The 27,327-nt window shown below is 36.2% G+C and overlaps 2 protein-coding genes across 4 annotated transcripts in view; both read left to right on the top strand.

Moving 5' to 3' along the window:
* The first annotated feature begins 934 nt into the window (after positions 1 to 934).
* On the top strand, positions 935 to 16,064 carry LOC113504086 (coatomer subunit beta'). 2 transcript variants are annotated; one of them, XM_026886186.1, is made up of 18 exons: positions 935 to 1,044; positions 1,261 to 1,419; positions 3,049 to 3,241; positions 3,538 to 3,686; positions 4,154 to 4,328; positions 4,581 to 4,767; positions 5,063 to 5,196; positions 5,455 to 5,754; positions 6,486 to 6,588; positions 8,202 to 8,367; positions 9,861 to 10,030; positions 10,797 to 10,965; positions 11,420 to 11,681; positions 12,142 to 12,298; positions 12,716 to 12,845; positions 13,402 to 13,592; positions 13,980 to 14,121; positions 15,917 to 16,064. In XM_026886186.1, exons 1-18 carry the CDS (start codon positions 1,042 to 1,044, stop codon positions 15,947 to 15,949), a joined length of 2,823 nt encoding a protein of 940 aa, XP_026741987.1. In that variant the 5' UTR covers positions 935 to 1,041; the 3' UTR covers positions 15,950 to 16,064. The 2 variants fall into 2 exon arrangements, with proteins under 2 accessions (XP_026741987.1, XP_026741988.1); XM_026886187.1 differs by lacking the exon at positions 935 to 1,044 and having other exon boundaries at positions 1,234 to 1,419; positions 6,498 to 6,588.
* A 6,219-nt stretch (positions 16,065 to 22,283) lies between these two features.
* LOC113504070 (proton-coupled amino acid transporter-like protein CG1139) overlaps positions 22,284 to 27,327 on the top strand; it is a 51,788-nt gene continuing 46,744 nt past the window's right edge. Inside the window, exon 1 of one of the 2 annotated variants that reach the window (XM_026886163.1) lies at positions 22,284 to 22,388. The gene's annotated coding sequence lies outside the window, so the exon portion shown is untranslated. The remainder of the gene's footprint in view (positions 22,389 to 27,327) is intronic. The other variant, XM_026886162.1, reaches the window with a different exon arrangement.

A 27,327-nucleotide genomic window follows, 5' to 3' on the forward strand; every position in this document is an offset into this window, starting at 1 on the left:
CGTCACCTTAGCTCTCTCGGGTGCAATTTCTATTTCATTACACACAAGGCTGCATTCAACTTATACATTCAGCATTCCACTTGATGTCAGCACGTGGGATCTTATAAGCTCAGCCTGCTCTGAAGGATGGGAAAGATAAATCTGCTCTTGTTTTCTTAAAAAAGGTGGATGAGTTAACACACTCATTCTATTTGTTTGTATCTCGTATTGCTTGCAAAGATCTCTCATCTGAAAGAGCTAAGGATCCAGAATTCATTTCTGCTATTCTTGCTGTTTTGGTCTTCTCATATGGAAATGGTGGCCTGCTCCAGGAGGAAACTATAATATATTTCTAAATAATAGTTTCCACCTGGAACTGGCAATTGTCAGGCACATTTAATAAGAGTTTGCTGAAGCTATTGTTATTCTATTCTGCTACTACTATATTAATTATTAATAGCATCTCGGTAATGTTCAAAAAAACTTGTGGAAAATTACACTATATAACTGCAATATGTCTTTTTTATTATTTGATCCCACTTTATCGTAGGAATATGAGAATACTGAAGCTATATTAAAACTGATTAGTTGGTCGGCCTTATATTTTTTAAATCAACAATTTACGGGCCTACTGTTTTTAAAATAAATTTCTTGAATAAGAATGAGTATAATGCCATCGTAATAATTTCTAAATAGCTCTCAGTTCCTTTACTGCTACTCTTACCTAATCAGAATTGGTGCTACAACTGCGAAATGTTCACGAAAGAGGTTCTTATATTACTTTTTCAAAGTTCAGAAACGTCAGAAACTAGCTAAATAATATTCTGCTTTCTTAAAAAGGAGGCTATATGCTTAAACTGCTAAAAACAATATTTTTTTCCTTTTGTCGAAAACCGTAAAATTTTAAAGACCGGTATTTCTCGATGGTAATCTATCACGTACGCGTATCCGAATGTCCGTAAGTATACGAAAAAAAAAATAGTGACACGTCCACCCACCCTGTCAAACTTCCACAGTTCCCCTGTTCCTGTATGATAATTTTTCATGTTTTAACTATTAAAAATGGTAAGAATAACTTTGAATTCACCATAATATACTTAAGCGAGTGATTCGGCTTGATACTTAGTACCAATAAAATTTACGCCACGTAGTTGTATATTTGTCGGCAGTGTGTCATCAATCGTATAATGTCGGCTTCCAGTTGATGTAATTCGCGTGAAATAGGTGTTTGTTGTGTTTAATAAGGGATCGCTAACGTGTACCGTTGTTATGTTCCTAAAGCCGTTGCGCCTGGATATCAAGAGGAAGTTGACAGCGAGGTCGGACCGCGTCAAGTGCGTGGACCAGCACCCGACCGAGCCATGGCTCCTGTGCTCCCTGTACAATGGTGACGTGAACATATGGAACTACGACACACACTCACAGATCAAACGATTCGAGGTAAATATTTGTATCAAGTATATTCTACTTGTAGGTTTTTGATAACTTCCAAAGTAACATTCTGAACATTTGTTGATTGTTTGATGCCTCATTCACAAATGATACTCCAAGATCTCTTCATAATATCTTGCATGTTCTGTTAGACATTTTCCACTTTTATTTACTTTAATATGTATAGTATCAATTAGTGAATTGTGTATTTTTTCTTATTAGAACTAAAGGTTTTCTAAACCAAGCATATTTCATAATCTTGCTTAGTTGGAATCTTTCATCTCTTTCTCTCACCACTGATATAATGAACAGCATGTTGTTATATCCTTTATAATTGAAGCAGATTTTAGTTATTCTGAAACCATACAAGTTACACTATGAAGCAAAATACCTTTGAATATTATTATTTGATTTGTATACATTACACAAAGCCAGTGCTGGCAATGTCAGCAAACAAAGTCACAAGTTGCCTGCTTCATACATCATCTTCACATCAGTGAAATAATTAAATAGGTCATAGTTAAGACATCCATACTGAATATGACTCAAATGAAGCAATTGTTAGTGTTTGTAATTAATATTTATAATATAAAGTAGATTAAATCAGATGAAGCATGATAAGATAGTAATAATTAGAATATGTAGTACTATATCTAAAAGGAGATAGAGTTCCTGCTAACTTGCAGTAATCCATGTAAAATAACAGAAAAAATGACAGTAAAAATATTTTTTTATATATATCTGTGTTTAGTAAACCTGGTGTTATAATTTGTAATGAAACTGGCAAGCGTCTTGATCAAATGGCATCATTGAAGTTAAGCCTTGGCGAGCTGTGGGTTTTAGAGACCTTGTATGAGCTTCTGTCGGGCATTCCCCTTGAACCTGTTTAAAGATGAATTGAACCTCTTAGTCTGATGAGGGAGCATTGTTTCTGAGGGCAAAGAGAATGTTGGGTTCTGAAATATTAACTTAAAATAGGTCAAGACGAGTCTTGGTCATAAAATGTTTATAAGAGACCTTAAAGCCAATAGGTAAATGGTTTGTACAAGGCTAAGCATGAAACTGACAAGTGTGACCAATTTGAACTTTTTTCTATTTTCAGGTTTAACAATCAATGTTAATGCTGTTTTCTTAATATCTTAGTAAAAATGTTTGCTTACATAACTTGTCATACAGTCTAACAAATGAGCCTGGCATAAATTAGAAAATCACCAAGATCACTGTAAACTATTTATTTGGTCTAGTAATTTCATATCAAATCTTTCTGCTACTTAGACATGTTAACAAAATGATTATAATCAATTACAAACACCTGTTGAAACACAAAAACAATGTTGTTAACAAACAAAATAAGTCTCTTTCTCTTTGTCTTAAAACACAGGATATTTACCAGTCATACATTTGGTAGATTGGGCTCTCTAGGGCCAATAAATAATAAAAGGTTTTGTAATCATTGTATTGAAATAACCAATTAATTCAATAAATGCCAAGTCAATCAGTGCCAAATGTGCCAATCTCAACATTTCTCAATATTTCTCATAATATGTATATTTGGTACAGGTAGACTCTTGAGATTACATTCTTAGATTTTCCACACATTTCCTATTGAATAAATATTGTGTGTTTGAATTCTCGAAGGTATGCGACCTGCCGGTGCGTGCTGCGAAGTTCGTTCCCCGGAAGAACTGGGTGATCACGGGGTCAGATGACATGCAGATCCGCGTGTTCAACTACAACACGCTGGAGCGAGTGCACGCGTTCGAGGCGCACTCGGACTACGTGAGGTGTATCGCGATACACCCGACACAGCCATACATTCTCACAAGCAGTGGTGAGTTCATGCTGCTTCTAAAAAGTGTAGCTTGATAAATGGAGCTTTTAGACCCTTTATCACACTTATTAGGTTACCTTGCCTCGAGTTTCTGCAGATCAGCTCCAAATAAATAAATTGCTTGTCACATTTCATGTTAAGTGCTGTCATTACCTGCGGTTGCAAGTCATGTAGTCATGTCATGTAACATGTAGGTAGGAATAATAGGATTATATATAAACCAGCATGTTCAATCTCTTGACAAAACAGTTTTGTTTCAAATACATGCATGAAAAGCTAACAATCCTTTATCTCAGATGACCTGCTGATAAAGCTATGGAACTGGGAGCGCAACTGGGCGTGCCAGCAAGTGTTCGAGGGTCACACACACTACGTCATGCAGATCGTAATCAACCCTAAAGACAACAACACATTCGCCAGCGCCAGTCTCGATACCACCGTCAAAGTAAGTAAATCATCACATCCGAGGATAGTCTCTTTAGCCACTTAAACTTGAGTGACTTGAAGTTGCTAAGAAATTAGATAGACAATTAGGTGTGGCAACTGTTTTGATGCATCAAAGCAACATTCACACTTTATGTCTAATGCAAGATGTTTTCAGTGTACTAGCGGCGAAAGTATTTTAAATTGTTGAAAAGCCCTTAATTGCAACAGGGTTTGAAGCAGATTATATTAAACATGAAACACAAAAATCGTTAAGTCATATCGGATACTTTCCATCCCTGCTTTTGAAGTGCAATCACATGAAATCTTCTAATCTAAAATCTTTCCAAGTTTCATGCTTGATGACAGCTATTACCAATGTTAGTTGTTATGGCGGTTTTTTTCTAAGCTTGTCGAAGTCCACGTTTCTTGACTATCCGGAGAACTCGAGAGCAGTTTACTACATTCTATTGTTTTGTGTGCATCAAGGTTTGGCAGCTCGGCTCCTCAATCTCCAATTTCACACTAGAAGGTCACGAAAAGGGCGTGAACTGCGTGGACTACTACCACGGTGGAGACAAACCCTATCTCATTAGTGGCGCAGACGACCGCCTCGTCAAAATATGGGACTACCAGAACAAAACATGTGTTCAGACACTGGAAAGTGAGTAGTAATCTAATAGAGATTTTTTTTGTCAGAAATGCTACAATGTTTTTATTTAATAAATTTAGTTTTTAATTAAAAGCTCACTCGTTGTAAATGCATTTTATCTCACGAAACATTCACCTTACTCACTTATATTAAAGTTTAGAGCAAGGAATCCTGCACGATAACTCATCATCATCGATAGATCATTTATTTAGTCCTGAACTCAAACGTAAACGTCAAGTCCGTACTTACCCGTTCCCCATGCAGGTCACACACAGAACGTGTCGGCGGTGTCCTTCCACCCGGAGCTGCCGATCCTGCTGACCGGTTCCGAGGACGGCACCATCAGGATATGGCATGCCGGCACGTACCGCCTCGAGTCTTCCCTAAACTACGGTTTCGAACGAGTCTGGACTATTTCTTCCATGCATGGCTCCAACAATGTTGCCATCGGGTAAGTTGTTAACAACACTGTTTAACCATCCATGCCCAATGTCTACATGACAAGAAGATGTTGCCGAATACTAACACATTAACAGGCTGGTACGATTATAACTCAATCAGTTGCAAAGGTTTGCAGTAGTACACTCAGTGCCTATGAGCTAGTGTTGTAAAGGATATATTTTGATCAATGCTTTATGCAGTGCAGTCAACATAAATTAACTAATATAATTTTAGTCATTTCATAAGTAAGAGTCTTGGTAATTTCAACAACGAGATAATGCATAAGTATTTTTTTAATTGTTTAGTTACGACGAGGGAACAATCATGATCAAGGTCGGTCGCGAGGAGCCCGCTATATCTATGGACGTCAATGGAGGCAAGATCATCTGGGCGAAGCACTCCGAGATGCAGCAAGTCAACTTGAAGGCACTGCCAGAAGGTAACTTACTTTTTAGGTACCTTTTCAAATGATATTTGGTCTAGTGAAGTCAATGTTAAGTTCTTTGCGTCAAAACTTCCAACATTGTCATAGAATTAATATTTTACAGAACATTGTAATATGATACCGTAACGTATGTATGGTTTCATTTCTCTTCTTGCTGACGTCACTCACTTTTTTTAGTGCCATTCCAAAAGATTAGTGTATTTATTCCGTAAGAACGTAAGTTGCTAAATGTCAATGGTTACTCCTTTCCAGGCACAGAAATAAAAGATGGCGAGCGCGTCCCAGTCGTTGCCAAAGACATGGGTTCTTGCGAGATCTACCCTCAGACGATTGCCCACAACCCGAACGGTCGCTTTGTGGTGGTCTGCGGCGACGGCGAGTACATCATCTACACGGCCATGGCGCTCCGGAACAAGGCTTTCGGCACCGCGCAGGAGTTCGTCTGGGCCTTCGACAGCTCTGAGTACGCGACCCTCGAGAACTCCAGCACCATCAAAGTCTTCAAGAACTTCAAAGAAAGAAAGAGCTTCAAGCCCGAGTATGGAGCTGAAGGTAAGATATACGAAGTAGAAACTTATAAATAAACTAACTACAGCCACAATCAAAGATTACCCGGGCCGGTCAATCTTATATTGGTTCAATCCCAAAAATTTTCCTTCAATACTCCATACTTCATTGAGAACCTTTGACCTTAAGGAATAAATTCCATTCTCGGAAGCCTTTAGATTGTCAAAAATATTCATCAAAAGATTATTATAGGTGTATGAGTAAAAAGTCTCTACTACTAAAAGTATATTTTTGTTAGGATAGCACTGTTGTATCAAATAATATAAATTCAATTGAAGCTGTTATAACTATGAGTCCCAGAACCTCTGTTTGTTCTTGAAACTGAATTATTACTTCCGATATGTTCTTTGTATTTTTGTGAATCATAGCAGCACAGGCTTAAGGTATATGTGTAAACTTGATTGTAGTTTTGATGAAGTAGAACTAGACTGACCTTAAGTCTTGTAGTCGAAAAGACTGTTGGTCAATATAATCATTTGGGTTACTGAAAAGCTAAGTAACGCTCGAGTAAATTACCTGAAAAAATATCATGTCATGTGTTGATATGCTTTTACTCAACCAATCAAAGATGTGGTATTTGATAATAGATTGGATCATTGGATGCTCCTTTCAGAAACCTAAAGATTTTGAGAAAAAATAGAAATTTTGATGTAGATTATAAATAGTACTAAATTGATCTTCCCATAACACTATTACCGAGAAGACGGCTTATATAGTTTATATGACAGGAATTTATGGCGGCTACATGCTGGGAGTTAAGTCCATCAGTGGGATGGCGTTCTCGTTCTACGACTGGGAGAATTTGGAACTCATTAGACGGTAAGCAACTGAACAATACTTTAAATATGCTAGCGAGTACATGAGTGTATGTATATTGAATATAGTCTTGTGTAAGCTAACTGAATTAGAATTTAAGATATCTGCTGTGCGTTATTGCTCTTCTAGGTATGGTTATAGTTATCTAACGTCAAGTTACAGATATTAGGGTGTTCAAACGAAACTCTGAAAGCCTACCTTTTATTCATGTAGTCTGTTTTTGGTCCCATATAATAAGTGAAGCCTGTCAACCCACAGATTGATAATATAATTTGTTGTTAGAATTTCTACATCCCCCTGTTGAGTTTTAAATGAAAGTTCGACAGTGTTCGTTACTAACTTTTTTATTATAAATTAAGCTGAGCTTTCGATTATCATGCCATCACTTGTAACTTTAAGCTGTGCGATTATTGTATTATTGATTTGTAATATGTGTAACCGCTGTGCGCTTCTTAATGGTAAAACCACAATTCATAGTACACTTTCGCAGTTATCATCATCGAAGAGTACATCGACTGTATCACCGTACTTTTATTTAAGTACACCTACCAACTGCTACAATATCGTAGTACCGCTCTTTATATTGTAACGAAAAACATAATTTTTCTTTTTTTCTTGTCTCGAAATTTGCAGTTTACTTTATGATGGTTTTGTATTAACAAAAGTATTAAAACTTGTCAAACAACGCTGGTTTAAATCTTGGCTTTTAAATATTCCAATATATTGTATTTATATTCATTACGCGGCTTGTTGAACTTAAAAAAATAATCGATTATTTGATATCAACTATAACGATAGAACGAGCATAGCGAATAACACTCGGTACATAATTGTACATGCTCTAGCTTCTGCGAATGTTTATTGGTTTATAATTCGTCAAGGCCACCAGTTAATGCAACACAATGTGCGAATAAGGTAACACTTACGAATACAAATGCATGGAAATAGTATTTTTACTATGAGAGATAATAAAATTGTACTGAATCGTTTGTCATAAATATGGCTTTCAAATATTCTACAGTGTAGCTTTACTGTTGTGAATGTGTAAAGTAGTCTCGTCCAAATAAAATAAATTATTGCGTCACTATGCATGCAAAAGCAAATGTATTTTAGCTAAGCTTTACAAACTTACTTGCTATTGCTATTGTTATTACACGATTCAGACGAAGACGTTGTTGATGCATTGCTTACATGCCATTGTTGCATACTAAGAAGCATGGCGCTATTGCGAAGTATAGCCAGCGATATACGCAAACGACGTGCGATTTTTACTGCATAGCAATATTTTCATACTTCATTTATTTTTCTCGATATAATATAAATAAGTCCGCAATTAAATTGAAACCATAGTCAGCCATTTTACTGTATTGCCATAAACATATACATATAAAAACAATACGATAAGCGTAGGCTTGCCCAGGCGTAAACGCTGCCCAAAAATATAGTAGATTTGTTATTTATACTACACCTTAAACGGTGGCTGACTATACGTTAAGTTTAAAGACGGTCTTAATTTTTTTTAAGAATCTATCGCTGCATCAGGCATATTTCTGTCAGTACTTTCCTTAGTGCCAGTGTCCACCGGTCCACAAGTAACATTTGCTCGTTCTCCACAGTATTGAGATTCAGCCCCGCCACGTGTACTGGTCGGAGAGCGGCAACCTCGTGTGCCTGGCGACAGACGACTCCTACTACGTACTGAAGTACAATGCAGCTGTCGTGACGCGAGCGCGAGAAACTAACACCAATATCACCGAGGACGGTATCGAAGACGCCTTTGAGGTAAGACTTAGCCTTCTGTAGAGCATTTGTACCGTGGAGTTCATTTACACGTCAACCTATTTAAATTATATAAAACATTCATAAAAGTTCATTTTAGTGCAATAGTATAAGCATAAAATTGTGGTTATGATAAGATTCATTAATTACTGACTGAATTTTCTTACCAAATATTGAACAGTTCATGTTGCATCATTTTTTGTTAGGCGTTTTGTTGTTTATTGAGCTTTCTAACGCTAAGAACAAAGGCTGTGCGGTAGCACTTAAAGCACTTAACAAATGATTGCTTCGCGCCATGACTCCAGGCACTCGGAGTGGGAATATTACTTACTTACTTAGTTTTTAAACAAATTGTTTACCAAAGTTGGATATGGTTCTGTCTGAACCAAATAAATAATAATATCGATAGGGCCATTGAGCTATGTACTTAGACCCAGTGTCTGATATTCGAGGATAGTGTCTAATATTCGATCATTTCATTCACCCACGAACTCCATCCTTTCAAACTCAAGGTTTTTGTATTGATTTTGTATAAAAATAAAGTAATTGAAACTTTCCTTTTCTAATTATACTCCATTCGGCACTTAAAAAGGTAAACAAACTCCTTGTATCTTTTAATACAAACGCATAAAATACAAATAAAACTACGGGGATATAAAACAAATGAATTAGAACTTAATTTTACATGGAATCATTTAATATTATGTTTGATGTTAAATTTTAATAAAAAAAATCAGTAGTATATTATTTAATTCTGACCAGTTTTTATAAAACATACTTATCGTCGTTCAGTCTAACAAACATAGCTAAAATATCCGGATAGAAATATGATATGCAACTAAATTACTTACACAATTATTTACACATATGTATAAAGTATTTAGTTAAAACTCCATAGATGGTATCATAAAATTAATACAATTAGAATAGTCACAATTCCTGCAATAGCATGTTATCGAGCGGCCCATCGGTGTCGGTCGTGTCAAAATAATATAAAAGTAATGTCGTACGCGGTGACAGCGCTGATAACGGACGATAAACTGAGAATCATTGCGGAACCCCTTATCTATCGCCCTTATGTGTCACTTATGGATATATGTTTAACTATTTTCTTACTTATAATTAAATTAAAATATATTTTTACATGTTTGCTAACTAATTGAAAGTTTATTTTTGCATGCTTGTTTGTATTGTTACAGTGGAGAATAAGAAATGCTTTTTTGATTCTATATGAACTAAATTTTTATTCTTTGTTATCACCAGAGTTTAATGGAAATGATTGAACAGTTCGGCAGTCTGCAGGGGTTCTTAATTATGAGCTCTTGACGTTTTCTGCTTCACAAAAGTCGAATATTCTCATCATGCCCTTTTACGAAAGACTTTAACGATATGGTTTCTTTTTCATGGAATTCTGCTATATTCTCTCTCTGTTCTATAGCTTTTAATGAAGTCTATTTATTCTAAGATCTTAAATAATAATTTCTCTGTTCACACAGGTTGTCGGCGCAGTAACGGAAGTGGTGAAGACCGGGCTATGGGTCGGCGACTGCTTCATATACACAAATTCGGTGAACAGAATAAACTACTACGTCGGCGGCGAGATCGTAACGATATCTCACCTCGACCACACCATGTACATTCTCGGATATGTCGCCAAGGAGAACAGGTAATTAGAAAGTCATAAATTATGCTAAGAAAACGCTCACAAACTAAGAAATATATAAAAGTGAAATCGACAACCGGCAGTGAGCAAAGGTGTTATCAGTTCACAATTGTTCTCAATTTGTGGAGAAACCATAAAGCAGTGGTCCCACTATGTGTTTTTGAACTGCTATAATTATACTTACTTCTAAGCATAAAACTCTGTGATTAAAGTGTAGGTTATTACTACTAATAAGCAGTTTAACGCTGCTCCTACAATTTCTCTTCTGATGCATTTTTTTTAAACTACTCCCTCACTATCAATTGAATCCTTGTGTCGCGGGGGCTTTCACAAACTTCGAACACACAAGTCTCTGGCTTGTCTTACAATATCAACGCTGTTAAGTGGCAAGAACTTGGCTCTCTGCGTCTTTACGTTGTATGCGCTGAAGGTCGATATGGTTTCACTATATCGATGTTTGCCGCAGCTGCCGTACTTTGACGATGGCTTCCGCAAAAATATGAAGTTCCTGGCCTTCTTTCTTCCTAGGAGGAACATTTATAGCGCCACTAGAATTTTTAGACAAATTTCCCGACAAAATGCATGAAAGTAAAGAAAGTAGAAATTTGACAAAGATTAACATCGTGACGTCACGCGTAAGTATCATTCACTGGAAAATGGTCAATTTATGTTTGCGGGACAATAAACTACATGACGGACGCTGGAAATAAAAATGTCATCATCCATGTTAAAAGATTATTGAATTTGATTGGTATTATGTTCTGTGCAGACTGTACCTGAACGACAAGGAGCTGAACATAGTGTCGTACTCGCTGCTGCTGTCGGTGCTGGAGTACCAGACGGCGGTGATGCGCGGCGACTTCGAGACCGCCGACCGCGTGCTGCCCACCATACCTCACGAACACCGCACCAGGGTCGCGCACTTCTTAGAGAAACAAGTATGAACACTGTTACTTCATCATCTTAACTTATAGCTGTCCACTGCTGGACATAGGCTTGTTCTCCAGCGCGACACGTCAACACTGTTGCTTTATCCTTATTTATTTTTTTAGTTGAAAAATGCTTAATATGATGGTTTTACTGACAGCTTCGTACCTAGGATTGATTGTAGTTCTTCAATATGAGGATGATTACAATTTAGGTAAAATTCTTACATGCTTTTCTTTTTTTTTCACTTCAACCATACAATGTTAGATTTGTATGTTCTTAAAATGCCTGTAATATCATCAAGACTCAATTGCCTTGAGGAGCTACACCCATCATTCGACGGCTGTTTTCATGTTGTACACCCACCTCATTCCCTATTTTTATTAACCCGATCTAGTTACAGTAGATCCAAACATCCCCATACCCACCCATAACTTGAATCTAACGAAATGTATCTTTCACCAGGGCTTCAAGCAGCAAGCCCTCGCTGTATCGACGGAGCCGGAGCACCAGTTCGAGCTGGCGCTGTCGCTGGGCGAGCTGCGGCGCGCGCGGCAGCTGGCGGAGGACGCGGCGGCGGCTGAGGGCGCGCCCTCGCGGTCCGCGGCCGCGCGCTGGTCGCGCCTCGGGGCCGCCGCCGCCGCCGCCGCCGACACCGAGCTCACCAAGATGTGCTACCAGAGCGCCAAGGATTACAGCGCGCTGCTGCTCTTCGCTGCCAGCACTGGTCAGTATCTACACACTAGGGATAAGGAATCAAGTAGACCTCCATCATCTAGCTATCACATACACACAAAACAGTAGACCTTCATCGTCTTGGACTACAGTAATGCGTAAAGAGACTACTCGAAAGTGATATCTATGCCTTGCAGTGGTGCAGTACATGTATTCATCGAAACTTTATTATTATAAAGTCTGGTGTAGAAGTCAGATGCCTATGCTCTATCTAAACTGCGAAGATCACTTCAAAACAGAAAATAATTTCGTGATTACAATAATCTAGTAAGCTGGTAGAGCTGAAAATATGCACGCCCTTCTCTAACTGGGATTCGTCATCCTTGCAATGTGCAATGTTGTATTGCTACTAGAAAGCGATATATTTTTCTTACAATATAATCTAATACTTTAATAAGTACATAAAATTTGTCGTAGAGAACCCTTTTTCACAAATATTTCTTAATTCCCAGGTGACAAAGCCCTGCTACGGAGCGTGGCGCTGATGTCTGCGGAGGACGAGTCCGACAACATCGCGTTCGTTGCGTACTACATGCTGAACGACCTCGACTCTTGCCTCAACCTGCTCATCAAGCGCGACAAGCTGGCTGAAGCATCCTTCTTTTCCAGGTAACCAAGAACTATCCTTAAAACGTTCTTTAAAGACATTGTAAACCACACTCGTGCTTGAACTTTACCAGCGATATTTACCGTCATAAAAAAGTCGTAAAACGAGGTCTGAAACTGTCAGTAAGTTTCATTAGATACAGAGGTTCGTGAGGTTTGCTTTGTAACTTGTGACATTACGAGCTACTTTACTTGATTTTAAAACGACGAAACTTTTTAAAAACTGCATTGATTGTATTGGACATTTATTCCTTATAGGAGAATTTGATTCAAGCGTGTTCAAAGGTGTAAAAAGGTGTGTAATAGTATAGTAATATCGTGCCAAGTGTGCCCATGATGGTAATTCCCAACCTTTATAACATACTTATGATTGTGAGTACTGATCAATCTTCACACCTTCTAAATATCTTCCGTTTGCAGAGCATACATTCCATCGAAGATGTCGGAGGTGGTGAAGATGTGGCGCGACGCGACGAGCGCGTCCAACAAGAAGCTCGGCCAGTCGCTCGCCGACCCCGAGAAGTACGAGAACCTCTTCCCGGAGTTCGCGGTACGTATTTGATTACTTTTGGGGTCATCATCATCATCTACCTTGTCCTGACTATGTTGGGGTCGGATTCCAGTGTTTTACATGGAGCGACTGCCTATCTCACCTCTTCAACCCAGGTACCTGGGTAACACGATACCTCTCTATCTGACTGGTTGTCAGACTTTAGCTTCTGACTGCCGTAACGACTGTCAAAGATGTGTAAATGCAAATAACAGCCGATAAATTTTGGAGTACAGTTTCAGAAGCTTTGTTGTTTTTAAGTACTTGAAAAGAAATAAAAACAGTGCTCAAGTACAAAATATGTCACATTTCTCGTTTAATGGAACCTGTACCCGTATAACCTGTAGGTTATTACCAGTTCCAAAATTTTGCGTGAAGCAATGGCGAATCAGTGTTTTCTGATGTTATAGCCTTCAGTGTCTTCAGTATTTTTACGATAACCAGTAGGCCTGTCCTGTTAAAGAACTTCCATTACGGCAAAGCACAAACTATGGTAGGAATCACTTAAATTTACATCGTAATTTCATATTTGACACTAACATTCATTACAATACAGCAATCTCTGGAGCTGGAGCGGTATCAGCGCGAGATCGGCTACGAGCGTGCTAACCAGCTGAGCGCGCTGGCGCCGAACGCGAGCACCTGCAACCTGGAGCGGAACCTCGCCGCGGAGAAGGAGGAGGCGGAGCAGCGCGGCCTGCTGCCCGCCGCCGTCACACACCCACGCGTACCACTTCCAGATAATGGGTAACTTAACTGCTAACTAGTACAGCAACAGTAAAACTACACCCAACCTATAACACAAAACCCTCTGCAAACCTTTTTTTAAATCAAACGAGTTGCTAACATAATTTAAAGTGTACAATAGGTACACCTAGTAGTGGTATTATATGAGAATACCAGTAAGGATACGATGACTCTGCATTGGTAACAATCATCAATCACTTAAATAATCGTATACTTTTATATCAAGTTCCGTTATTAATTATTTTATGATGATAACGAGACCCCATTACCAAATATCCGCTGTTACTCCATATATCACCATTCAGTATAACACAAACCCTACACCTTGGCAATTTTTTTATTAAATACATTTACTGTTAAATCATTAATTAACGTTACCTATTACAGCAGCGTAATAGAGAGCGCTCCAGCAGACAGCAGCGGCATCGTGGAGTCTTCGAAGATCCTCGCTGAGTCCTTGGACAGGATAGACGACGACCTGGAGCGAGAGATCGAGGACCTGATGCTGGACGGCTCGGCCGGCAGCGTGGTACGTCGCCCCGACTCGCCCCGATACCTGTGTTGGATATAACTATATACCACCAGCCTATACTTGTGCATCGTCGGAACAAATAGCTCTAGTCCAAAACGGCACTTCGCTAACTGATGGTCTTTGAGTGTGTTCAGCGGAGTTTATCGAGTTTATCGGTGTTTATCGAGTTGAGATGAACATGGCGATTTTTCAATATATAATCAGAATTGATTATAGGAAACAGTTGATTGGACAGCTGGATGGTGGACCAAGAAAGTCACGTGATCCAAAATGTAGAAGAAGTGTCCTCTCAGATGATAAATGAGACTTTTTAATCGAATTGCATGCGGCTATAGATTTATTCTGCTGAATACACCCGTTATCTCAATATTTCAGTTGATTGTGACAAAGATAGCGCACCCTTAACGCGACTTTCAATACTTTCAAATTACATGTCACAGTGTCGTTCTTGGATAGTGCTTAAAGAGTCTTTTAATCGTTTTTCGTACTGAGTAGTCGCGGAACGTAGAAAAGTAAGGAAGTGGCAATGCTCTGTCGTAGAAGAAAGCAGTGTCAGGATTTATGTTGTCGGACAATTACGTAAAATTTTAAGAAATATTCGGTTCAGTTTTGATTTGGTTTTCCAAATGCCAGAGAAAATAAAAATCCATTTCAGGGATTTATTTTGATACCTAATAATATAATTATTTATCCCTTTTTGCCTTGTTGTCACCTCATGCCACTTTCTACTGTTTTATGTTCTCTGTGTAGTACAGATAAGTGCACGTTGTATCGCCCAGTCTTTTATACTTGAGCGCGTTTTAACGCTCTTTGTAAATCTTAATATATTGCTGTGGAATGTATTCTGTGTTTGTGTGTAGCTAGTTCGTGTAGGTCTGACGTTGAAACTCTGAGTTTGAAGATTTTAAGCCTGTGATGGAACACAACTGGTAACCACACGTAAATGTTTGACCGTAGCTTTGCTTCGAATACAAAGACTGTACATGAACGTATCTACCACAGGCCATGGTATAGCGAGGTATCATCTAACCAACAACACGCATGGCAATAAAACTGTAGATGACTTTACAACCTTCAGTTATTTCTTGTCGAAATTGAAATCACCAATTACATAAGAACTTAAAATGGTGACTCAACAAAGACACAAGCGAAATTTTCAGAAGGAGTATATTATCAGAATGAAACTTTTTCAAGACTAAATAGTCCTCTATTGATTATAGGAGTGTAGTTTAGCTAGACATGCGGGTATGTTACTCGAGACAATAAATTTCGAGATAAACGTGTGGTTCTCGATACCAACAGTCTACGAAAAACTGATAAAGAAATTAATTCTTAAGAAGTTGGCTAAAATTAAAACATACTTTTTTAGAATTAACTTTGTATTAGATCGTTGATTTAGTTGGCAATCGTATATTATATTACATCCTATTCGTTCAGCCTTATCCTCGGTTCCTGGGAGGCATAATACAACGATTAGTAAACCACATGACAACGCTCTGATTAGGATAGTCAACTAATCACAGCGTGATTAAGAAAACTGTCCATGTAAATTAAAACCTGGGTGTTGGATCTGATTTTTAAAGAAACACTGCCTCAGTGTGTTTTGTTTGATGATAGTTTTTGTACTAGCTCTTAAAATATAAGTATTACTATTTTGGAAGTGAGTAAAAGCACTATTGTGTTCGTTTAGATACTCCTTATTAGTACAATATCAAATACCCTGAGCGCTCGTAACGCTTAAAAACAAAGAGTTAGTTTTGTACTCAAAATTAATATAATATTTTTGTTTCAGGATCTCTCAGATGAAGCCGACTTATTGGACTAATTTCTAAGTGTATTTAAAACTGTTTATTATATATTACAGTACAGATCATAAAAAAAAACATTGTACTTCATAAAGTGCTAATTCCTTATAAGATTAAAGTATTATACTGATTTGCTTTGTGGTGTTTTTGTTCTAGTTTTTTAATCCTTTGGGATTATGAACTGTGTAAGAAACTATTGTAATACATAACTGTTATAATAATTAATCATTAGTCAATAATTATAATAATTAAAATAATGTTTTTAGTAATTTGACTACGCACCTTTCATCAAATGCCCCTTCCCGATTTAAATAGTGGAGTTAAACCACTATATTTGATTCGCAGTCGAATTGTGAACACACACACACACTTTTAAATACCTAACATTTCAGAGATACTCAAATCTCAAATAAAATCGAAAACATTCAAACAGATCATACATCATGATAAGCTATCGAATAAATAGTAGTTATACTACATACAAATATTATGAAGAGAGTTTAGGAGTTGTTTGTATATTCGTTACCTCTTCACGCTTAAATGGCAGGACCAATTTTTCTAATATTCGATGTGAAGATACACGACATCGCGGCCAAGTCGCTGGCATAAAGCGATTTATTGGTGTAGAGTAAAATTTATCAATGCTGTATTTTTATAGTAAGGATGTTTTATACTTAAAAGATGTAAGAACCCTTCCGCCGCAGCTGGATTCCGGTTGAGTCCGAACCTAGTTATTGGTCTACGTAATAAATACGCGTGAGTGATCAATAAAATCAACACTACTAATTATACAAATTCTGGTGTTGGTTCGTGTCAGCGAGTGACCCACCGGGACACAATTACGTGGCACGCTGACGGTAATGCCAGGCTTCCTGTTTAGTGTAGGACAACTTTAAATCACTCAGACACTCTTAACAAATGCGACCATCTAACATCTAAAAAACGAATAAACTCTTCAACTCGGTCGGTTTTTCTGTGTTTCTCTGGATTTTGGACACCATACATTCGTAATCTGTGGTACATTTGAATTCAATTTCTATAAAATCTTTGTCACTCGTTTGATCCTAGCCAGCCCTATAGCTTACATACACGTTCTAATTAGCTAAGCTAGCGAAGCACTGAAAGTGCAGTGAACAAAGACTTAGCTACATATTTCATGATTAATTTCATGAAATTCACCTACTGCCATTAAAATAAGTTAAAATGGTTTGCTAAAAGCATTGTTGATCGCACCAGTAATAGGAATGATGACAATTTTTTTTGCAGTGTCCGTCTTGTAGTTTTTTGTACAATAATGGATACGTTTTAATTTGTCCTGCAAACATAAATTGACCCAATTACAGTGAATGAAACTTACGCGTGACGTCACGATTGAGTATAAATTTTACCCACAAGGCCCCTCTCCTAAACTTTAAAGCAGTTAATCTTTGTCAATTCTAGTTTATCTGAAAAAGGAAAAAATACGTGTCTCATACTTTTCAATTATCTAACTAACTGGGACTAATGAGATTTTTTCTTTTTATACCCAGTCATCATCCCTATTGTCACTGCTGAAACGTTGCCGATTTAAAAATAAGTCGGCCTTAAGTACTTAAAAATATGTACCTATGTGTACAAATAAATACCTCAATTGTCCAAACTGGGAATCGAATTCAAACCTATCCTTGCCACATTAATAAATAAAAACAAAATAGGAACCTAAGTATAGGTAGAATGGGGGAATGAATATTTATATCTTTACTTATAATTAAGAATATTTAAAAGCTAATGCGAGCGATGCCGCAAATTTCCTGCACCTTAATGAAATGATTTAGGAAAATCATCTGTAATACTTGGTAATAAAGTTGCTGAGATGTTGAATAGTTGTAAGTTAACTTACCATTTTACGTGACTTCACTTGTATGGTGTTAGAGATATAGGCAGGCATTTTAAAATTGTTTTAGTTCAATCGTGAAATGGAATTTAAAATCAAATTGTTTTAATTAATTGCTAAGTTACCAATTAATTATTTTACGGCGGATATTTAAACACTGTAGTGTCTCCTAAGATATTTACTGTTGTTTGATGATGTAAAGCGCAACTTGGTTCAAAATTGATTCCATACTTTCGTACGTATTATTTTTTTTACAATAAGAAATTATTGTATTTGTTTTATAAGGATTAATATAATTTCCCAGAAATAAAGCTCTTTCGAGAATAAGCGCTATTTTAGGACACGAGGTATTTATCGCACTCGCACATATAAAAGTGATAACTTCGAATGATTCTTGTAAAATATTATTTTTGCTATTCTGCTTCTATTGATAAATAGTGATGTTAGTGATGTAGAGTAGCATATGTCCTTGTCAAAGGAGGCAGCTACATTCAGTGCCGATTCGTAATAAATAGTAGATATATGCAAGAAAAATTCAAGTTAAAACTGGCGAACATTTCTAGTGAATTACGATTATAGGACCGCGGTTACTGAACTTCTAATTAACACGATATTCAATAGGGGCGCAAAATTGATTACGCATTTATTTATAGAATAGAAAAGTCGTGATCAGGGTGACGTGCTGATGTCGTCTGGAGGACAGTGAGGACTCGGGGTCATATGTCTAAGAGCAAATTGACTAGCTGAATTTAGACCTTTATTGTAGACAGATAAATTCAACAAATCAGTCAAGTCGAACGGGGTAAAAGAGTGAAAAGGGGTAACTTCGAAATGCCTTAACATGTTTTTAACGACAGATTGATAAATAAAATAAAATAAATCCTTTTTTTTACGGAATATTCTATCTTGCAACCTACCAGTCGAAAGGAAACAATCCCTTTGAAAATCTGTGCCTATTAAGCCTAGAACGAACATAGGTTTAAATATGTGGTAAATTTCCAATATTAAAAGTTCTTTAAATATACTGTTATTCTGAGATTTTGTCATGTATTGCGTCAATATTTACACAGATGTCTTTTAAATAGTTTTCGAATTTGAATGGAATTCAGTAGCAAAATATATGAATAACAAACCATTGAAGAATGGGATGTAATTTTATTTTATTTCAGGTAAATCGATTTATAGATAGTCTCAGTTATGCATTTACGATTGATTGTTTATTAAACGCTTGAGAATCTGTATTTATATTTTAATTTGTGTCGTAAAACATACACATGTTCAGAAAAATTATATTTCCATCGACCACGAAAATGCCTGCCTCATCTGGTTTTACCGTTAATGATTAACTTTTTCAGAATAAATAAATTCATCATGACTCCGACCTTTTAATATTTTTATTTTACAAAATAGGTACATCTCCATTCTCGAATTCCGAAATCACTCACTTACCAACTTAGATAATTAATTTAAGTATAATATATGTAACTTTTCTCATCCCCTACTTTTTAAAAGTATAGAATTGTTGTTCATTTAATTATTAAGATCTTTTATCATACAATGTGGAGTGGAAATAAAGTATTGAATATTGAGAATTGGGTATTGGTTTTGAAATTGCTCTCAATAAGCTCTCAGTTGGTATGTAAGAGGCTTACTTGACCTCTGCGCAAAACTGTTCGACCGTACAAAATCTTTATTGTTCTTCAATCTCGTTGTGGAGACTAGTGGCAATATTTATTGCAAAGTACCTATAATCGTATATAAATTTTGTGGCGGCCAATCGGTTCTTTGTGTTCATCCACACATGATATTAGGTGATATTAATATGTTAGATTTCAATGCTGGCAATAAAAATGAGACTTTTAAAATTTTCAAGTTATATTTTCTGTCTTGATTATACTTATTAAGACACCCTTGACAACCGGTGAGTGAAAATATACACGGTGATTTTTTAGTCGTCTTACAAAAGTAGCCCAGTTCATGTATCCGACGTAAAATACCCCCAGGCGCGATTACTATTTTTTTATTATCAACTATGATAATAAGTACGAAGAAAAATAAAAGAGGAGAAATCTTAAATATACTCTTAAAAATGATTAAAACATCGCCGCCCGCGCCCCTCACCATTGTTACAAGGCTCGGACCGCGCTCGCAACAGAGCTGTGTTTCTAAAAAACTACGAATTGCATTATAATATTGAATAAAAATTGCATTTTAAATTTATTCAAATCTCATAAATACTTATTTTTTTTATCATGAACGTGTTCTAGTCATTGGATACATGAACTGGGCTGCTTTTGTAAGACGACTAAAAAATCACGGTGTATAATATAACTTTTAAATACATGTTTAAATTTTATAAAAAAAATCAGTACGGCATTGAATGAATGAAATTTAAATAAATAATTATTTTAAAAACGACTCCATAGGTACGCTGCCTTTTTTGCTAAATTTAACTAACTTTGCAGTTAGGTTGACAGCAGATTTTGGCTTTAGCGGATTATGAACGAAAGCGATCCTCAGTATTTGATTTTCATGCCATTTCTTTGGTATGACCTGAAGGTAATTTATACTGTTTAAGTTGGAAATCCAAGTTTTTAAGGACTTCACTAAAACTTTACGAGCCGAAAGAAATCATTGGAAGTATTTGCTTATTTTTTATTATTAGTACTAGAAATTCATATCGCAAATTGAAAAAGATGTACATTGACCTCCAAGCTGTCTCGCTGCGAGTTGGCGATTCCAGATTAAAATTTTTGGTCATTTAGAATTTGGATACTTAATCTATTCTAAGAGGAGTCTAAGAATATCTTATTTATTAATGACCATAAAACTATAATGAAGAGCACTTAAGGAATTAGGTAAATATACATGACTTTTCTTGACAAACCCGTGCATCAGAATTCCTTCACAGATCTGCTAGCCCATGACGCTTTTATTTTGGTAAGGCGGGGAAATTCTCATGGAAACCCACTCCCTGGGGGGAGGAAATGATAGTGTCAGAATCACTGACTAAACCTGAACCGCTGGGTTACGTCATTCGCGTTTCTGTGTCGGTGTTTGTCAATTCGTTGCATATCCCGTGACCCTAGAACATATTCGGTCTCAATTAAGACTGATCCTCGTAATATATTCATCGGACCTCAGGGCCGGCCTGGCCTGAATATGGGTGCTGTCAGTCTACTCTCCGACCTGAGATTGTCATTTACATCCTGAATTTTTATACGGAAATATTACCAATACCAAAAAGAAAGGAGCGATAGCTAAGGTACTGCTACGGATCGTTCTGTCGCAAGTCCAATGTCGCACTTGAAAGGGGTTTATTATTTACCGGCGAAAATCACCATACCATACCCTATTGAGAGGGGGAAGGCAGTCACACTTTTGCAGAGTATCGAAAATCACTACTTTACGTATTTTGGGTAAATCTGATATTCGACGACCCAATACCAAAACTGTATTTATCTCTTTCGTCCTAAAGAATCCATCTCACACCGATGGTAAGTTGTCTGTATTTCACTCCTCAGGAGCTGGACTATGACAGGATTCTTTCAACCCGATACAGCAACGGCCATGTTTAGTAGGCCACCCCCGTGACGCATATGTAACAATACAATTAAATTCAGTTTACAAAACAAAGGTCGCTGCAATAGCAACTAATGTAAATATTTTAACACGAACATCGACGACAACAATTCCGGTGATACTCGAATCCTGCGCTGAACTGTATAGAAAATACTATAAGAAAACAATTATATTAGTTTTTTTAACATTAATTATTTCTCCGTTTTCAGTTAAGTATCTTTTTTTTCAATCGATTTCAAAAAGGAGCAGGTTCCAATACTTCTTTGGGTATATTTGTTGTTACCTCGTAACTTTTCCGACTAAGTAAGATTCTTTTTTAATTTACCTAAAGTGAAATATCATTTGGTCCGAGACAAAAATACTCCTCTTAAGGTCAGTAGTTTTTATTTGGAGGAGGTTGTATGTTTTTGTTGTTAAAAATATTGTTATTGTATTGATTGCATATTCATTATAATACGTAAGACACCATGAATACCGTATTATTATTCCTTAAATACAATCCTATTCACTTAATAATTTCCCAAACTGTTCACGTCTACTCTCGCGTGTTTTCAGTTATAAGCATAGGTTTTATCGCTCGACGCAATCAAGTAATGTTTAGGTTTTCTATTTTCTATGTTGTCAGTTTATGAATGGTACAGCGTTTCAAAACTGTAAACTGCTACCCTCCGACTGAAATATCATTGGCCGTGATAAAATCTGAGGAATGACCGAAAGTACTAAATGATGTCTTACGAGGAATATTCATTCTTAGAAACTTATATATTTTTTTGTTGATTGATTCAAAAGAATAAAAAAATAAATATGATGGTTGTAATTTCAGTGATCTTAAAGTTAATAATTGAGTAGTGTTTGCATCGTACGTAAAACCAGTAGTTAATGTATAGGGCCGTGTTTTAATCAGTCAGCGGGCGCGCGCTGTCTTTTGCTGCAGTCACCTGTGATCGCGCGCGCTATCCGCTCATGCGCAGTCCGGCACGACACGACGCGAACGTTCATTACGAGTAAGTATTGCACTTCACTCTAACACAAGGCTATTTATTATTTAGAATAACTTGTAGACACGTTACCATTGCGTTATTTACTTTTGTACTCATAGGATTTTAATGGCTGTGCGAGATTTTGTTGCATTTAAACAAGAAAAAAAAAGCATTTACGCGGGCAACTCTGTGTTCTTTTTTAAATTTTGTGTGTTTACCTTTTTTAAAGTTCTAAAAACGTTAAGTTATTTAGCGTTTGCGTAATTCTTGAAATTATCGAAATATTTGTAAATAGGTACCTGTTATTGGAACAATATCGTTAGTTTAACTGATTTTTAATTGCATTTCATTAGTTAATAATCGTATTAATACCCAATACTCAATACTCAATCATTTATTGTATTCCATATCATTTATTAATTAAATGGTTTAAGAATCACTTCTGTGAGGCAATGGAGAAATTCTGGATTCCGATTTTAATGAGGATCGCAGGTACACTTTTGATATAAGATATAATAAATGGCGGGAACATTTTTCGTCTTAAAATAAAATCAACTGCAACACAAACTTATACGTGAGAACGCAAACAAAAGTGGTTAACCTTCTGATTTAAGCATTCGACTCTGGGCAGTATCATACCTATTAATTTCAAGGAATTAAATACTCCAATCACAGCTTGACGAATCAATCAATAATTTACTATAGATTTATTAACGAATTATAAATAAAATATCAATTTTAAATTTAAGTTCTTGAAAACAAAAGAATATCAGGAAAATAACAGATTTAAAACATCTAGAGCCTGGTGAATGATAAAAAACGACAGTTGAAATAAGGCCTCTTTGTTAATAAATTTACTATTCTTCAAGATATACAAAAAATAAAGTTGTTCTTTTATAGGTTCTTTAATTTTATTTAAACGGAAGTTTCAAATCTTTCAAACAGATCATTAAGTAAAGAAAATTCATCTTGAAAAAGAAAAACTTCTTAATTGTAACGGGGACCTGTGTGCAACTACTACAAGAAAGAGGAGGTCCAGTCAGGTCCTGAACAAGTGTTCAGTCATCAGTTTTTCAAATACGAAAGTGCCATATCCTAGATCTGTGTCACATCAAATTGATTTTAATGTTTTTGGTGCTGACTAATTACACTATTAATGGATGCGATTCAAGCAAGGACGCGGTACCTACGGCAAGGGGTCAAATATGAAAAATCACATTAGAAATACAGTGACAGAAAAATAAAAACATTTCGTGAATAGATCAAACCATAATCATTGAAAAAGTTTCAACATTGACACTGAATTTTAGAGACACCTTGTAGGCAAAACGAATAAATTATCACCTTCCTTTAAAATGAACAGTAAATATACCAGTTAATATAAAGACAAACAATTCATTGATATAAACTAAATCCCAAGTATAAACAAATTTACTTAGTGGATGTTATTATTTGGTGCGGTCGTCAATATTTTCGTGTAAAATCACCCAAGTGTTAACAGATTGCGCATGCCGAATATTTGAGCGATAAACATTCATTTTAATACATTTTTCCAGTCGTCGATGTGCAATTACCGATACATTTCATCGATATGTTTCGCACAAACTAAAGGTTTTCGTACGTCGTAATAAGTTCTCGTAGTAACCTGTATTTTCCGGGATATGCGTTGCCGCTGCGTACAGTGCATACGTTGATTTCAATAGGGCTTAAGACCTGTAATATTACTATAACTTACTTGAGGCATACTCGTAATTATTTATCTAAGAACTAAGTAATTAATTATTTAGTTTTCTCATGCGACTTTATCAGGATATCCCGATAACTTTGCCTCAAGTGTGATTCGCTATTCTCTACCATGTCATATTATGATTAAGTACTCGTCTCAGAAGCTATTCGGGCATTCCAGATAAATACTAGTAAATAAAGTGTTATATAAAACACAACTTTAAAATTATTTTGATACTATTAAAAAAATATTACTATATTATTTACAAAGCGACAGAAACGATATATTCTCCCCTGAGTAAATGAATTCAAAATTCAAAAGTGAGCAGACACTGGCAGCATTGTCACGTTGAATGGCAATGCTAATTATTAAAGAAAAAAGATTTTTGTATGTTGCCAGTTAGAAAGACGCCTTACACAGTATTAGGACTTCTCAGGTACGCTCGGTGCATCTTCTTTCAAAAGGAAAATTGGTTTCTTCAACTCACGTCTACGTCAGTAAAATACAATTTGTGCTCGGAACACTCGAAAACTATTTCGTTACAATTTTGTAAACCTTGACCATACAAAACTGTAACGTCCCATGCCCAGGCATTTGATCACAGATTTTGATATCAGAGAAAGAGAATAATTATTATTATGGAGCATGCGTGCCAACCATGATAGGTTGGCTAGCTTTTTCGTCAAGTTATCGTGAGTGTGTTTTGAAGTAGGCACAACTAAAACGCATCCTTCTTTATAAATGGGACCTTATTAATTACCATTCCAATGAGGGCCTCTAGTCAGTAGACATTTTTCTATAAGCAATATGTCAAAACTCTGAATAATATGGAAATGTAAATTCGTTATGATTAATCACGTAAATTAGACCTGACATACCCATACATTTATGGTAAAGTATTAGTATTAAGGCTTTACTTTTGCTTTATCGCTTCTTAAAATTTCATTTAGCTAGATTGGTAGGAATACTATGTCCACACAAGGATTATGACCCACTAGGTCACCGCGGAACTCGTTATAGACAGGTACCGCTTACATTCGAATTTACCTGCTTAGGTTGTTAAGCGAAGTGGGTACTAGCTGTTTGTTGCTATTTGTCCGTATGTCTTTCGATTTGTAATCGACGGTCTTGTCTTGAGTTATTTAACAAAATAGATAAAATTCGTGTGTTCTATATCACACTTAATGTTAGATTAAGTATATTAAATGGACGTAGGTTTAAACTTTCTGTTGAGTCACATAAGTTAGCTCCATTCTTGTTCATAGGAAAACTTTATTTTCAATATAGCCTTCTTTGCTCTCATTTAAATTAATTGAGTAATAAATAGCTCTTGAGGTAGTAATAAACATAAAAACATAAAAATATAAAATATTCGTTTTTATAATATTTGTGAGAAGTCCGATACATTTGTATTGTCTTAAGTCGTGCGTATTTCAGGTTGACACTTGATTAAATATTAAATGATATTTGTAACTGTATCTGTTTATACAAAAAAAGGTATAAATATAATAATATGTTTGTTAAGACTAGCGAGGTTCTAACATTGGCATGGTTTAAGACCGATCCGAGATCTATTAATATTCGCGAGAATCATAATACAGGAGCAATTGTTCATTGCGTGGGACTCAACCTTTTTAAAAGTGTTGGCTGAAGACAATCCGTCGTATGACTGATTAAGTGGTACGGGGGTGAACGATTTCAGGTTTTCGTATGGTAATCACTTCAGATACCGGATGCGATATTGCTGTCATACCATGTAAAGCAGAATCCTTTTTCTTTCTTTGCAAAGTTTAACATCGTACAACGAATTCGATTATGATTTTCTTCAGTCTTTAGTAACAAATCTTTTGATCTTTTTCTTTTTTGTGCATTGTTGTAAGATAATTATTTATCTAGATTTAGTCACGTTTTTGTTTTATTTTGACTGGTGAAGGGTGGATAAAATAAATATTGGTATTAAAGTTACATCAATTGTGAACCTCACAACTTGATGCCCTAAAATGAACGTACAATTAATTTTAATTTTTGGGCCGAATAAGTCCTATAACCAGTTGCCCTAATAGCGACGGTACTTAGTCGAATTTTTAAATTCTAGAATGTGTTTTCGAAGGCTATTTGTTAGTAAGTATTTCGTATGCATGGTCTATGTTGTTACATTTTCCGGTTAGCCTCCATCATTTTCCTGCCACCGACGTCTCCTGTGAGACTATTAATGGTTCCCTCTCGTGTTATGGTCGGTTGGAAGTTTAATTGATACCATGTGATATCTCTTAGCATCTGATTGATGTCAGCTGTCATCGAAGGCCTTGTGATAACAGATAAGGTTTCGTGTTGCTGTCTAGGTGTTGCGCTAGGACGAATTTCTATGTAGCAATCGATTGTTTTCAGAAGATATTGAAGATAACGTGCAGAGAAGATTCTATGTGAACAATGCTATGCATTCATTGATTCTATGCAATGCCAGTTTTCGGAATCCTATGCATTTTACAACTATCACTTAAGAAATTTATGAAGTATTTGGGTATAGAAAACTTGATTTCTTTAAATGTGGTATACATCTCCTAAAATAGTCACTTCAGATACTATACTGGAGTTTTAATCGCGAACATTTTCTAATTACACTTCTCAAATGGTTCTTTTGTTATTAACTTAACACTTTTTATCCACTTAATACAAATCTATAAGATTTGACGTAAGTGCTTGTGTCAATGGACAATGCTGAGACCGGGGCGGAAAATCCGAGTTAGTAAGACAGTAGATCGTAATAATAAGAAACATTAGTAACACAGTTAACAGCAAGGCCTGATCGAATGACTGTGACAATATCGTGATGAACATAACTAATTCATTTAGCCATATCTTGTGTACTTGTATAGTAAAGTTTAGCGTTAATACTGAGTATTTAATTCGGGTTTCCATGAGACAAGTCAGCTGTGATTTCTCGCGAGCTCTGTACAGAAATAATGTTTGAGAATGAGCGTAGCCGCATAGTTGCGTCGATAAACAAAAGAAGTCTAGACCGGAGTTTATTTTAATGTCAACTGAATTGGCGCAGTGACTTAGTATATACGAGGATAAAGAGTGTGATAGTATCCATACAACTAAACTGATATTTGGATTTCTGAGACTGATGTTAGAAGGAAATAACTCTTTGTGGTTGTTAACTTCAACCCAATAGCAAGAAAGATAGAGGAATGTTATTTTGGGATTCCGTATTCTGAATTACCTGCGTTGCCA

The sequence above is a fragment of the Trichoplusia ni genome, chromosome 21 (genome assembly GCF_003590095.1).
Source record: "Trichoplusia ni isolate ovarian cell line Hi5 chromosome 21, tn1, whole genome shotgun sequence".
NCBI lineage: Eukaryota > Metazoa > Arthropoda > Insecta > Lepidoptera > Noctuidae > Trichoplusia > Trichoplusia ni.

What these genes read in the sequence shown, in the direction of transcription:
- LOC113504086 (XM_026886186.1), top strand. An exon ending in CACAGATCAAACGATTCGAG is followed by an intron (nt 1,420 to 3,048) that starts GTAAATATTTGT and finishes GAATTCTCGAAG; the next exon opens with GTATGCGACCTGCCGGTGCG. An exon ending in ACCTCTTCCCGGAGTTCGCG is followed by an intron (nt 12,846 to 13,401) that starts GTACGTATTTGA and finishes ATTACAATACAG; the next exon opens with CAATCTCTGGAGCTGGAGCG.